Source organism: Eumetopias jubatus, unplaced genomic scaffold, assembly GCF_037043125.1.
Source record: "Eumetopias jubatus isolate StellerSeaLion01/CBP00866 unplaced genomic scaffold, mEumJub1_p1.0 scaffold_4, whole genome shotgun sequence".
Classification (NCBI taxonomy): Eukaryota; Metazoa; Chordata; class Mammalia; order Carnivora; family Otariidae; genus Eumetopias; species Eumetopias jubatus.
The window spans coordinates 42,375,272-42,388,255 of record NW_028274810.1 but is presented as its reverse complement, the minus strand read 5'-3'; the positions used below and the strand labels follow the sequence as shown (position 1 = coordinate 42,388,255).

General features: G+C 33.5%; 1 protein-coding gene across 1 annotated transcript; it reads left to right on the top strand.

Moving 5' to 3' along the window:
• Positions 1-936: 936 nt before the first annotated feature.
• DNAJB4 (DnaJ heat shock protein family (Hsp40) member B4) lies at positions 937-12,584 on the top strand. The gene is made up of 3 exons (XM_028102394.2): positions 937-1,453; positions 7,693-8,261; positions 10,044-12,584. Exons 1-3 carry the CDS (start codon positions 1,243-1,245, stop codon positions 10,275-10,277), a joined length of 1,014 nt encoding a protein of 337 aa, XP_027958195.1. The 5' UTR covers positions 937-1,242; the 3' UTR covers positions 10,278-12,584.
• Positions 12,585-12,984: the final 400 nt, after the last annotated feature.

The window sequence follows — 12,984 nt, the reverse complement described above, 5'->3', positions numbered from 1 at the left end:
AGCAGGGATTACCTAAAGTGGTATGATAGGGAGGTTTTTATTTTATACTTTTTTCTTCTTTTTTCCTTCTGTGTTTTCCAAAATCTTCAGCAATGAGTATTGCTATTTATAATTAGGGAAATGTGTTTTTAAAAGAAAAAAATACTTCTCATATATCACTGCCCCATAAATAGCGTATCCAGATTTTAAGATGATCCAGTCAAGGTCTTATAAGAAACATGAGTATTTACTGTCTGTAACCTGATACTTGTCTTCTATCTTTCCTGCAGCACAAAAATTCTTTAAATAGTGACCCTAGGAATTGGGTGGAGGCGGGGGGGGGGGGGGGGGGGGGGAGTGGGATCTCATTCTGTTTTTGCTGAAGTAACTAAAATGATCAGATATGAAGCTTTCACAAATATTTAGTTTGCCAGAACTATTAACTCTTGTATACTACAAAAAACTAGTTAAAACCACTAGCTAAAATAATATTTGAGTCCCTTATTGCTTTTGATGTGTATGATATGTAGCCTTTTACAATGTGAAATTGGCATATTGACTTCCTGTCATTGCTAGATCCCAGGAATTCTAAAAATGACACAAATTATCTGAAAATTTTAATTTAAACAAACCAGATTTTAGTATTGTATATCTTACATTTGGATAACTTGAAATTAAAATTAAAATACCTGAAATAAGTTCAAGGGTACCTTTATTTGTACAATACTTTTAATTTATTTTAACATAGGATGCCTAATGGCTGTAATTATTTTTGTTTTTTCACCTACAATAGAGTAAATAAATATGTAGTTATGACCTGCTATGCTGAAATATTGGTTTTTGAATCCACTCCCCTTCTTAAAAAGGAAATAAAAATGGGAGAGCCAGAAGGAAAATGAATAGTTAATCGTGGAGGAGGAGAAAACCTAGCTCAGTACTTTGACTAGAGGCAGCTGGGGAAGTGACGTCCTGTAGCATTTGCTGTTCTAGAAAGTACAGAGACACGTAGTGAAAATGGGAGGATCTAGAAGGAGGCTGTCTCCTGTGTAGTGTATATTTATCTGTAAGTGAGCCTTTGGGGAAGGAATTAAATACAGAGACGCGGTTTGCTTGCTGCCTTAAGACAGCGAAGCTGAATTGCTGATTTGCTTTAACTTTTAAAATACCCAGCTTGGTTTATTTTTCTTAGAATCGTACTGCTAAGACTGGGGACGCTGTTTTCTTTCACAAAGGGAAATCTAAGTTCATTTCAAGGCATTCGAAATGGGGAAAGACTATTATTGCATTTTGGGAATTGAAAAAGGAGCTTCGGATGAAGATATTAAAAAGGCTTACCGAAAACAAGCCCTCAAATTTCATCCGGACAAGAACAAATCTCCTCAAGCAGAGGAAAAATTTAAAGAGGTCGCAGAAGCTTATGAAGTACTGAGTGATCCTAAAAAGAGAGAAATATATGATCAGTTTGGGGAGGAAGGTAAGTATTCCGTGTATATCTTTTGGTCTCTCCAGCTCTGTCTCACTCTCTCTCTTTTTCCTCCCCGCTCTTTCAGCCTTCTGGTTATCTTTAAATTAAATTCTCAGACATCAAAGTAGAAAGACAAATAATGGATAAAAATAAGATTTTATCTTTGATCATCTGAATGAATATTATTACATAGCTGTGAATGAAATGTACTTGTTTGCCTTTTTCTTGATTTTGGCATTTTGTAATATATATATCTTCTGCCATTAGATTTATAATGTTAACATTGTATATTTGAAAAGAAACATTACATTCCCATACCCATTAATGAATTGTGTCAAAATTATGCAACCTGTTTTGTTTTCTAATGAATTTTCTGCCGGAACCACTAAAGGTCCTTCACTCATTTAAAATGTTAAGATTGGCAGTTCAAATTCTGGGTAGTTTATATTTTATTCACAAAAACAAAACAAGTTTTTTGCCTCTCTGATAAGCAATTTAATTTAGATTGAACAAGATAGAATCGTCTGTCTGAGAAGCAGAAGGCCCAGGCATTTAGCTCTGGTTGTTTTTGGCATTCTGCCTGGAGAGGAAAGAATTTTCCTGATGTCATAAAATACCAGAACAAGTTTTTAGCTTAATTGTAAACAGTAATTGTGTGCCAAGAAAATGAGATCTCAGAAATACAGTTTTTGACCTAAAATGGCCACCTCATTAGAACAGTTATTGATTTACTTATAGGTCACATTATGTCTTCAGAAATTTTACTACCTAGGTATAGAGGAAAGCATGACAACTTCCCTTTGCTCTTCCTGCCATACTTTTCTTTCATCGTGAGATCAGAAACTAGTTGAGTACAGTAAATGGGGGTTATTAAGATTATCCCTTTATTGTTCTGTATTTTAAATTAAGTTTGTCCATCATTTCCATATAAATGTAGCTATAAAGTAGGACTATTTTAAATTTCTAATTAACAGCAACAACAAAAACACTTTAATTCCTACAGATTCTGGGATTTTCAACATTTTGAATCAGGACTAAGTTACTTCATTATTAATTTTTTTCTCCCAAAATGTCCTCTTTTAAATCATTGTAGTTACGAAAACCTTTTTTATTTCTTTGCCTCCTTTATCGCATTTAGCATAAAGTTTTCCTAATCAGATATATGCTAAAATACAGTGAAGCAGTAACTGCTTATTTTGAGTTAAAAAAACTAAACTTATATAAGCAGGGTGATTGTGTAAAGGGTTTTTTTTTTTTTTCCTGTCTTTGTTTTGTTTTTCTTTTTGATTTGAGTTGCCAAAAATTGCAATTTCTGCTCTTGGTTTTGGTGTGATGAGGACCTGCAGTGTCAGGTTCTTACAAAGTCAATATAGAAAAAGGCAAGCAATGACCAGTTCAATTCTGCCTGTCCCTTATGGCCTTACTAATCAAAATACTATGATTTGGTTCATCTTGAAAGCTAAGCAGGATTCTGAGATACTACAAACAATATACTCTTTCTAAAGAAGTTATTTGTGATTTTGTAAAGAAATCCACAAACATTCCCCTGTAAAAGCAGATAGCCCTTGCTTAAACAATATCTCACTGCTAGCTCAAGTTTGTTTATAACTAAGCCATAGGATTCAGTGTTTTCTAAGGATATTTATCTTCAGAATTTTCAGGTCATCAAATGAGACATTTTTCTTGGCTTAACATTACCTCTTATTAGTGTTTTTCTTGAGTGATGTTTCTCTAGGTTGACTTTTACTGATCATTATCAGTGAATGAATTTTTAAAAAATGAAAGCAATATCATCTGTGTACCCTGAATCTTTTTTTTTGTTCTTGATTCAGATAATTGATATAAGCAATAGAGGTAATAGGGAAGAATAAGTGTTTTAAAGCATTGAAATATATTCAGAAATACTCTCTAGTTATGAGTTACTTGAGAATATATAGTTAAATGAAAACTATTTGACTATGTTTTAGAAATTACTCTTTCTTTACAAAAAAGCATTATGTTTATTTGCTCTTTATTCAGAATAGCTCATTTATACTTTGGAAAAATCCCTTTTAGGTATACTGTTTAAATGGGAAAACATTTTTTCTCTTTGCCATTCATTGATCAGTTTATGCCTGCAGGGCTGGTTCCATCACCCAATGTGTTTCTCCAGTAGTAACAAAATACTGAATTTTAGGACTGTGGGTCTATTAGTAATTTATGTAATATACTCCTTACCCCCCTCCAGTTATTACACTGTCTTTCAAGGCCTGGGACAATGGGAACAGGAACCATGAACTGAGAAGTGTATGAGTTGAAGAAGCTAAATTTATATAGTTAGAAAGTAAGAGAACCAGTGATCCAGTTTATTCATGTTTTGAAAATCTCTAATATCCACAATTTTAAAGGCTTGGTTTAAAAAAATTTGGATAAAAATAGAGATGTTTTAAATTTACCATATGACCCAGCAGTTCCACTCATAGAAATCTATAAAAGAGAAATGAAAACATAGGTCCACAAAAAGACATGTATGTGAATATTCATAGCAGCATTATTTGCAATGGCCCCAAACTGGGAACAATTTAAAAGTACTATCATTAAGTGAATGGATAAACAAAATGTGGCATATATGTAAACACACACACACACACACACACACACACACACACACACACTTACATGCTGGAATACTACTTAGCAATTAAAAGGATTGATATAATAAAACATGCTGCAACATGGATGAACCTCAAAAACTATGCTAAATAAAAGAAGTCAGATGTCAAAGGCTACATATTCTATGATTCCATTTATATAAAATTTGTAGAGAAAGAAAGCAGATCAGTGGGTTGCCTAGTGCTAGAAGTGGGAGCAGGGGTTAGCTACAGATAGAAACAGAGAGAACTCATTGGGTTGATGGAAATGATTGATAACTGGATTGTGATGGTAGCTGCACAACTCTACAACTTTATTGAGATCACTGAATTACATATTTGCAATGGGTTAATTTTATAGTGTGTAATAAGCAAAGCTATTTTTAAAAAGAGAGGAATGTTCTCCATAGTTGCATCATTTGAAAACAAAAAAATACAACTACGTAAATTGAAAATTGGATTTTGAACCTGTCCCTCCCAGAAGGTTTTAGGTTTAGTTCTGAATTGTTCAGTGGATGTCAACAAAAGTTTGTATTAAAAGACTGCAAAAAAAAAATCTTTTAGTAACACATCCTTACAGTAACCTAGTTCTCCCACAGTTCTTTTTCCTTATGCCTTTTTTTTTTATTTATAGTTTACCCAATAACTTTCTTTAAATACTGAAAGGTAGTATTTATATGATCAAAGTTGTGTTTAGTATATTAATCTATACCAGCTTGCTTCTTCAGTTCTTTAGTTTCCATATTTAATCAACTGGATCTCTTTTTATTTACTATGTATTTTTAAAAATAAGTTGGATTTTTGTGAGTCAAAGCTGCTTAAAGGTTCTCATTATGCTAGTAACTCTGTAAGTCTTGCTATAAATCTAGATTTTTACATATCCGATCTCCTTAGAGTGTGAGTTATTAAAGTCCTGTAATTTTTTTCTTTTAAATCCTAATTCTTCTCCAATGCTGCTTCTTTTGACACACTTTAACTACTGGAAATCATGGTTATAGATAGTATACCGAACATATATTTGTTTTTGGATTGCAAATTGGTTGGTTGGTTTTAAATAATAGCAGTCTTGCTACAGCGTAGGCAAATGTTGATTCTAGAGCATATTCCTTGATCACACAAAGTGATGATGGTGTCTAGAAAACATTTTGGAGAGCAGAGGGAATCCAATTGAATATTAAAATTTTCCATAAGCCGTCAAAATGTATGTAATAAAGAGTTGACTGCATAGTTGATAAGATGCCTGTTACAATTCGAGTGCTAGGCAAAGCAGTACTTGCATAATAATTCATGTTATACTGTTGAGAGTTTTGGTAGGATTTTTGCAGTCATTTATATAGTAGCCTTGTCCTTTATCTAAGCTATGTACTTGACTGTTTAGTGTCAAGGAAAACCTCAAAGCTTCATTGGAGCCTTTTTGTCAGCTTTGATAAATGCCACTTCAGACTGTGAATCTTCTCAGGAGCTCTGTAATCCTGATTGAGTTACCATTTTTTGGCAGAGGGAAGAGGTTTTAGGGAAAAGCCAAACCCATAATACAATAACTTAAGATGTTATTCCTTCTTTTCATGAATTTATTATGAGTCCAAACATTTAGATATTGTCTTGTAGAGAGTTAGATTGGGCAAGCTAATTTACTCAATTTATGTTATTAACTGTCTGTTAAACTATTATACTCTATTATATTTGTGGGATGGAAGATGAAACGATTAAAGTAATTTAGGCATTTGTTTAGTCACACTGGTCATGACCTTGAGTTATATATGTAACCTATCATTTATAAAAATCTGTCTCTAGCTTTTTTTTTTTTAACATTTGGAGTTATAACTGTACCACTAAAATTTATAAAAAGAAGTATGTATGAGCTGCATGTTAATATCCTTGTTCTGCTTATACCTGCCATTCTGTTTCTATAAGGGATATCCTAACTGCTCTTTGGATATATCATTCAATTCATATTTTGACAGTTTTCAGATTATTAGACTTTTCTTGGTCTCTCCAGATTTCTATTCATGGATGAAGGTAAAAATGTAAACATCAGCTGACACTGTTGGATGAAATAAGAACATATGTATACCTTTTAATGGAAGAAGCCAAATAGAATAAAACATGCAAAACTAAGTCTCTTTGAAAGCATGCTGAGTATAATTTTTTATTATTAAGTCTCATATGTGTATGTGTGATTATACTTTATATTGCTTTTGCTTTTGCCTCTTCTCTATCCTGATACTCAAGACACCTTTTAAAGTTTAAATAGACTTTAAGAACTAGTTCATTCTCTATTCAATAAATATGAGCCCCTATCATTTTCACCCTGTATACATGAGCAATGCAAAAATGAATAAAATATATTTCCTGCCCTCAAATTACTGTTTGAACATATTAGAATCTCTTAGTTTAATCCCTTGGATTTATCACAGTTTTAAAATTTTTAGATTTTCTTCCTGCTTGTTTCCTTCATCAGGAATGCCCATAAGGCTCATTCAAAAACTTTGCTACTACTGTAACAATATAAATCCTTGTCAGTATTGATCCCTTAAAAGATCACTGTACTAATGTTTTGTGGGTTTTAATAGAAACTTTCTTTGGTATATAATGGAAAATGCTGCTTCAAATATGTGATCCCTTGTGAGCTACATATTACTTAGTTGAACCTTAAAGAACAGGATCGGGGTGCCTGGGTGGCTTAGTCGTTAAGTGTCTGCCTTTGGCTCAGGTCATGATCCTGGGATCGAGCCCCACATTGGGCTCCCTGCTCTGTGGGAAGCCTCCTTCTCCCTCTCCCGCTCCCCCTGCTTGGGTTCCCTCTCTCACTGTCTCTCTCTGTCAAATAAATAAATAAAATCTTTAAAATAAAGAACAGGGTAAAAAGGTCACTATCTTGGTGTCTGAAGCAAGTTGTCCACAGTAGACAGAAATAACCAGTCCAAAGGACTTACATGTCAAGAGGGTTTACAGCACTTGATTTTAGACTTTTTTCTACATGCTGTTGAAATTAATGCTATCAGATGGTATGCCTAGATAAATAATTTTGTTAGCTAGAATAGGGATAATAATCTGGAGTCTAAAAAAACATTTTTCATTGGGTGTCCTATTATCATCTTTCTGCCACAGAAAGAGTTCTATTTTAATTAATTCTTAATAAAAGAACTGAAATAAAGCTAGTTAGTATGAATATGGCATTTTATATTATTGATTATACTCACTGATTATAATGGCACTTAAAAACTTAGGTTATGCATTTTGCATTGATTACCAAAGACCTATTTCAATTGACATCTTTTGAAAACTTATATTTATAGACTTCAGATTGTCCAACTAGTTTATGAGATAACAGGTTCCTGGTTTTATTTTCTTATTTACCAGTGGAACAAAGATTCAGGAATAAACTGTCACTAAAGATGGGGGTTTGGAGGAAGAATTTGAAAGCTAAAAATTTAACTTAGGATGGAATGGTCAAAAATTAGGTAGCTGTTCTGCATTGAGTGATAATGGCATTTCTGGCCAATATTAATAGATTGTAACCTAAGTTGGCCAAAGTTTATTAGTAATACAATTTTTGCAAGTTTAACTTTCAAGAGTTGCAAACTTTTTTCTAATCATGTTTATCTGTTCACTTAGGGTTGAAAGGAGGAGCAGGAGGTACTGATGGACAAGGAGGTACCTTCCGGTACACTTTTCATGGCGATCCTCATGCCACATTTGCAGCATTTTTTGGAGGTTCCAACCCCTTTGAAATTTTCTTTGGAAGACGGATGGCTGGTGGTAGAGATTCTGATGAAATGGAAGTAGATGGAGATCCTTTTAGTGCCTTTGGATTCAGCATGAATGGATATCCGAGAGACAGAAATTCTGTGGGGCCATCCCGCATCAAACAAGATCCTCCAGTTATTCACGAACTTAGAGTATCACTTGAAGAAATATATACTGGTTGTACCAAACGGATGAAGATTTCTCGAAAAAGGTTAAATCCTGATGGAAGGAGTTATAGATCTGAGGACAAAATTCTCACCATTGAGATTAAAAAAGGGTGGAAAGAAGGCACCAAAATTACTTTTCCAAGGGAAGGAGATGAAACACCAACTAGTATCCCAGCAGACATTGTTTTTATCATTAAAGATAAAGATCACCCCAAATTTAAAAGGGATGGATCAAATATAATTTACACTGCTAAAATTAGTTTACGAGAGGTAAGTTAGTAGGACCTGGGATTCTGAAACCAGACAGAATTATGCATCCGATCTTAGGGAATTTATGTAAATAATAGCTAATATTTATTAAATGTTTAGTATAGGGCGCCTGGGTGGCTCAGTCATTAGGCGTCTGCCTTCGGCTCGGGTCATGGTCCCAGGGTCCTGGGATCTAGCCCCGCATCGGGCTCCCTCCTCCGCGGGAGGCCTGCTTCTCCCTCTCCCACTCTCCCTGCTTGTGTTCCTTCTCTCACTGTGTCTCTCTCTGTCAAATAAATAAATAAAATCTTTAAAAAAAATAAAAAAATAAAAAAATAAATGTTTAGTATACGTTATTTTTTAAATTCTCATAAGAACCCTCCAGAGGTAGTACTACTATTATCTCTCTTTTATGGATAAGATTATATTTTCTAAGTTTAGTTACCTGTACTAGCAATTTAAATGCCAACTTGAAGTGCTAACCGGATTATGTACTATGAAGCCTAATACTGGCTTAACAGTTTTTATAGGTATGGTTTATGAGATATGCATTGTAACTGAAGTCCATGTATAAGATTTTTTCTAAAATTGTTAATTTGGAGTAATAATTATATAACAAAAAGATATTAATTTAAGATAATTTATAAGCATACTGTTTTAATATGAGTCCTTATTTGTTCTATTTTTAGACACTATTTTTCAAATTGCATTATAATCCTGCAAACATGGCCATGTCAGTTCCCTGCTTAAAATTCTTAAATGATCCCACATAGTATCTACCATAAAGTCCAGACTTTTTAGCTTAAAATGAAGGTCATTTTAAATCTGATTTCTACCCATAAATGTTTATGCATTTCCTAAGTTTGCTCTGCTATTATCATACATACATTTATGTCATTGTCTAAATTCTAATCAATGAAACACTGTTGTTCCTCACTCTGCCTCAAAACCTGCTACTGGTCCAATGTTTAGCTCAAGCATTCTGTACTCTCAGAAGCTAAAGGCGGGGAGGGTAAGCTGGGTGCCCTTTGTCTCTTGCAGACTTCTGCACCTCTGTGCTCATGTTATACTGTATTATTATTACCGGTTTGCTTCTGAGTTCCTTGTGCATTCCCTGAGGTGGGGTCTGTGTTCGTGGTCCCTAAGCTCAGCATCTAGCAGGAATGTGTGGCATATAGTAGACACTCAGTAAACATTTGTTGACTAAACCAATAAATATATTATTTTTATTTTTATTTATTTATTTTTTTTAGAGGTTACTGCTTGTGTTCTCCTCTAGGATTTTTTTAAAAATTTTTTTATTGTTATGTTAATCACCATACATTACATCATTAGTTTTTAATGTAGTGTTCCATGATTCATTGTTTGTGCATAATACCCAGTGCTCCACCAATAAATGTATTTCTTATCCTAACATTTTTCCTTCCAAAGAGTAGGTAGTTGCTCTTATTCTATGCCTCTCATTCCTAAATTTCTCCCTCTTTTCTTGTCCAGTTCCATCCCTGCATCTTGAACATTGTAATGGCAACCTCGAACATTCCATTTCATTTAAAGGCAATGTGGAAGACATCCTTTCTCTTTCCTTTTCCTTCCCTTCCCCTTCTCCTTTCTTTCTTTTGTAGTATGTCTGATCATGCATGTCCTAAAGGGATCTTTTAATAGGGAAAAAGTCTTACAATTATTGATATTCTTCTAGAGGTTAAAATTTTACCTTAGTGGTTTCATCCTTCACACCTAGTTTTTGTTGTTGTTGTTGAGTTTTTGAAGTTCTGAAGTTTGTTAATTTTATTTGGTCTATTTCAGGCATTGTGTGGCTGCTCAGTTAATGTGCCAACAATGGATGGAAGAACCATACCTATGTCAATAAATGATATTGTGAAGCCTGGAATGAGGAGAAGAATTATTGGATACGGGCTGCCGTTTCCAAAAAATCCTGACCAGCGTGGCGACCTTCTAATAGAATTTGACGTGTCCTTCCCAGATACTATATCCTCATCATCCAAAGAAGTACTTAGGAAACATCTTCCTGCCTCATAGAATGAAAACCTTTGTTACCCATATTTTGATAAGGCACTGAAAATATAAAAGGACTGGCAGTTTACTGATGTAGATGTGAATTCTGTATAAAGATGTGTAAATTATTTTGAGGATTCATTAAATTGCATGAATAGAGACGGGTCAAATAAATAGGCAAAAGGGATTTTTACAGTTAGAGATGAAGAAACAACCATTCACTGTATTTTATTTCATTTCTCCCAAATCAGAAATTTTTTAGTATTTTGCTTACATGTAAAATTTGTTTTTGTGGAGTTAGTAGATATATTTCTAATAAAGTACTAGACTATCCAAGTACTTTATTTCTTTTATCTTTACATTATCAGTATGATAGTTTCTCATTTATAATGGAAATTTAAGTTCTTAACTAACCTACATATGTGATATGTATTTCTAGAAAATAAAAACCCAAGTCATTTGGAAATGTGGTTAACTAGATTTAAATCTCCATCTGAAATGCTGCTATAGGGCTGGGACCCATAAAAGAATATCCTAATGCATATGTTTTGATTTTTAAAGTATGCTATAGCATTTCCTACTAACATGGTTGTAATGTTCTTAAGGCAGACCTTTTCATCATAGAAAGGAAATTAATGGCAATTTATCTCCTGTGGAAATCCCAATTGCCTGAATTACTGATATTTTAGAAATAGGCTGTTTTTAAAATGCCATATGTAATTTTATGCAAGTTGACTATATATCTTGGACTTAATAAATTATAGGCACATTTTATTGTCCATTAGTTTAAAATAATTTGTTTAATAATAAATGTGTTTTTAGAGGGAATATTGTTACTTAGAATTAATTTTCCAATTACACAGTCTTCTATAACTTACTCATCATATGCTATATGTATCTTATGCAATTTCCCTAAAAAGAATAAACTACCACTATGGTGTTAAACCAAAATATGGGGAAAATAAACACTAACTGCTGCTTATGAATGATGTTGCTACTACTTGTTATGCATATAAATATTTTACTTTTTCATATGTATAGACTGCATTTCTTAGGTGTTTTAATTTTTTAAATATATTTACGTTTAAAAAATATTTTGTTTTCTTTTTTTTTTAACCATAGTAAGAGTGATGTCTTGAAACAAAATTTTTGGTTCAAAAGTAGCTTTCAGGACGATTGATATATGTACAAGGTGAACTGCATCCTATCACCCTTTAGCAGAGTACAAGGGTTCTTTTAGTGATTCAGTAAATAGGTTGTAATCACCACATACTTTATAGCCTTACTGCATTGTAATTGACATGCCATAAAACTACCTTTTTAAAAGTATATAGTTCAGTGGTTAGTATATTCACAGAGTTATGTAACCACTAAGTCTAGAACATTTTCATCACCTGAAAAAGAAACTCTATCCATCAGCACTCACGTCCTATTCTTCAGTGCCTGGTAAATACAAATCTACTCTCTGTCTCTACAGATTTGTCTATTCTGGGCATCTAGTACAAATGGGATCAAAGAATATGTGACTTTTTTTCACTTAGCTTCTTTCACTTACCATGATGTTTTCAAGGTACATCCATGTTGCATCATATATCAGTACCTTGTCCTTTTTTATGGCCAAATAATGTTCCATTCTATGGAGATACCACATTTTGTTTATCCATTTATTAGCTGATGGGCATTTAGGTTATCTCCTTTTTTTGGCTGTTGTGAATAATGCTGCTATGAACATTTTTGTACAAGTTTTTCTGTACATAACTTTTCAATTTTCTTGGGTATATATCTAAGAATAGAATTGCTGGGAATAATCACGTGCTTTAGTTCCAAATGGAACCTGGCTGGCTCAGTTGGTAGAGCATGCAGCACTTGATCTTGGAGTTATGAGTTTGAGCCCCATGCTGGGTATAGAGATTACTTCAAAATAAAATCTTAAAAAAAAAAAAAGAAAATGTTGAAAATGCCAGAGAATTCAGCTAATCATACTTACTATTCCACCTAATTCATAAATAGTCCCTTACTGGCTGCTCAGTTAATGTGCCAACATTAATTTGGTTCTCTCAATGACAGTTAAAACTCCTTAGGCAAGTATAAACATCACAACAGTTTTCTCACAGGTCTAAAGAGATAGAGCTGAAAAGCATCAGTCAAGAGTGGTGGATATGATTTCTATATTAAACCCACTGTCAGGTGCCTGGGTGGCTCAGTTGGTTAAGCGACTGTTTTCGGCCCAGGTCATGATCCTGGAGTTCCAGGATCGAGTCCCGTGTCGGGCTCCCTGCTCAGCAGGGAGTCTGCTTCTCCCTCTGACCCTCCCCCCTCTCATGTGCTCTCTCTGATATAAATAAATAAAGTCTTTAAAAAAAAACTGTCATTTATTGCAATTTTTTTGATTAAGCATTTTCTCCCAAGTTAAAGGATTTATAGATTTGGTGGATGGATAATCTTTGGATTAAAAAGTATTTTTTTAAAGTACAGAATTATTCTTCTAGTAGTAAAAAAATTAATTTTCATTGCTATATAGAAACAGTATGCCAGTATCTTTCTTGCCTTAAAGGATACTGATAATGCCTTAGCATGTAGTTGGTGCCCAATTTTTATTTGTTGTGTTGAATTAATGTAAAAGAGTGTAAAGTTTCCTTATCTATGTAAATTGTGAAAGTACTTTTGATTTTATTTACTTATTTATTTAGTGCTTTTGATTTTAAAATGTTCTCTTTAAATTCAGGGCGCC

What these genes read in the sequence shown, in the direction of transcription:
- DNAJB4 (XM_028102394.2), top strand. Translation starts at nt 1,243, where the DNA reads ATGGGGAAAGACTATTATTGCATTTTGGGAATTGAAAAAGGAGCTTCG. An exon ending in TGATCAGTTTGGGGAGGAAG is followed by an intron (nt 1,454 to 7,692) that starts GTAAGTATTCCG and finishes CTGTTCACTTAG; the next exon opens with GGTTGAAAGGAGGAGCAGGA. An exon ending in CTAAAATTAGTTTACGAGAG is followed by an intron (nt 8,262 to 10,043) that starts GTAAGTTAGTAG and finishes GGTCTATTTCAG; the next exon opens with GCATTGTGTGGCTGCTCAGT.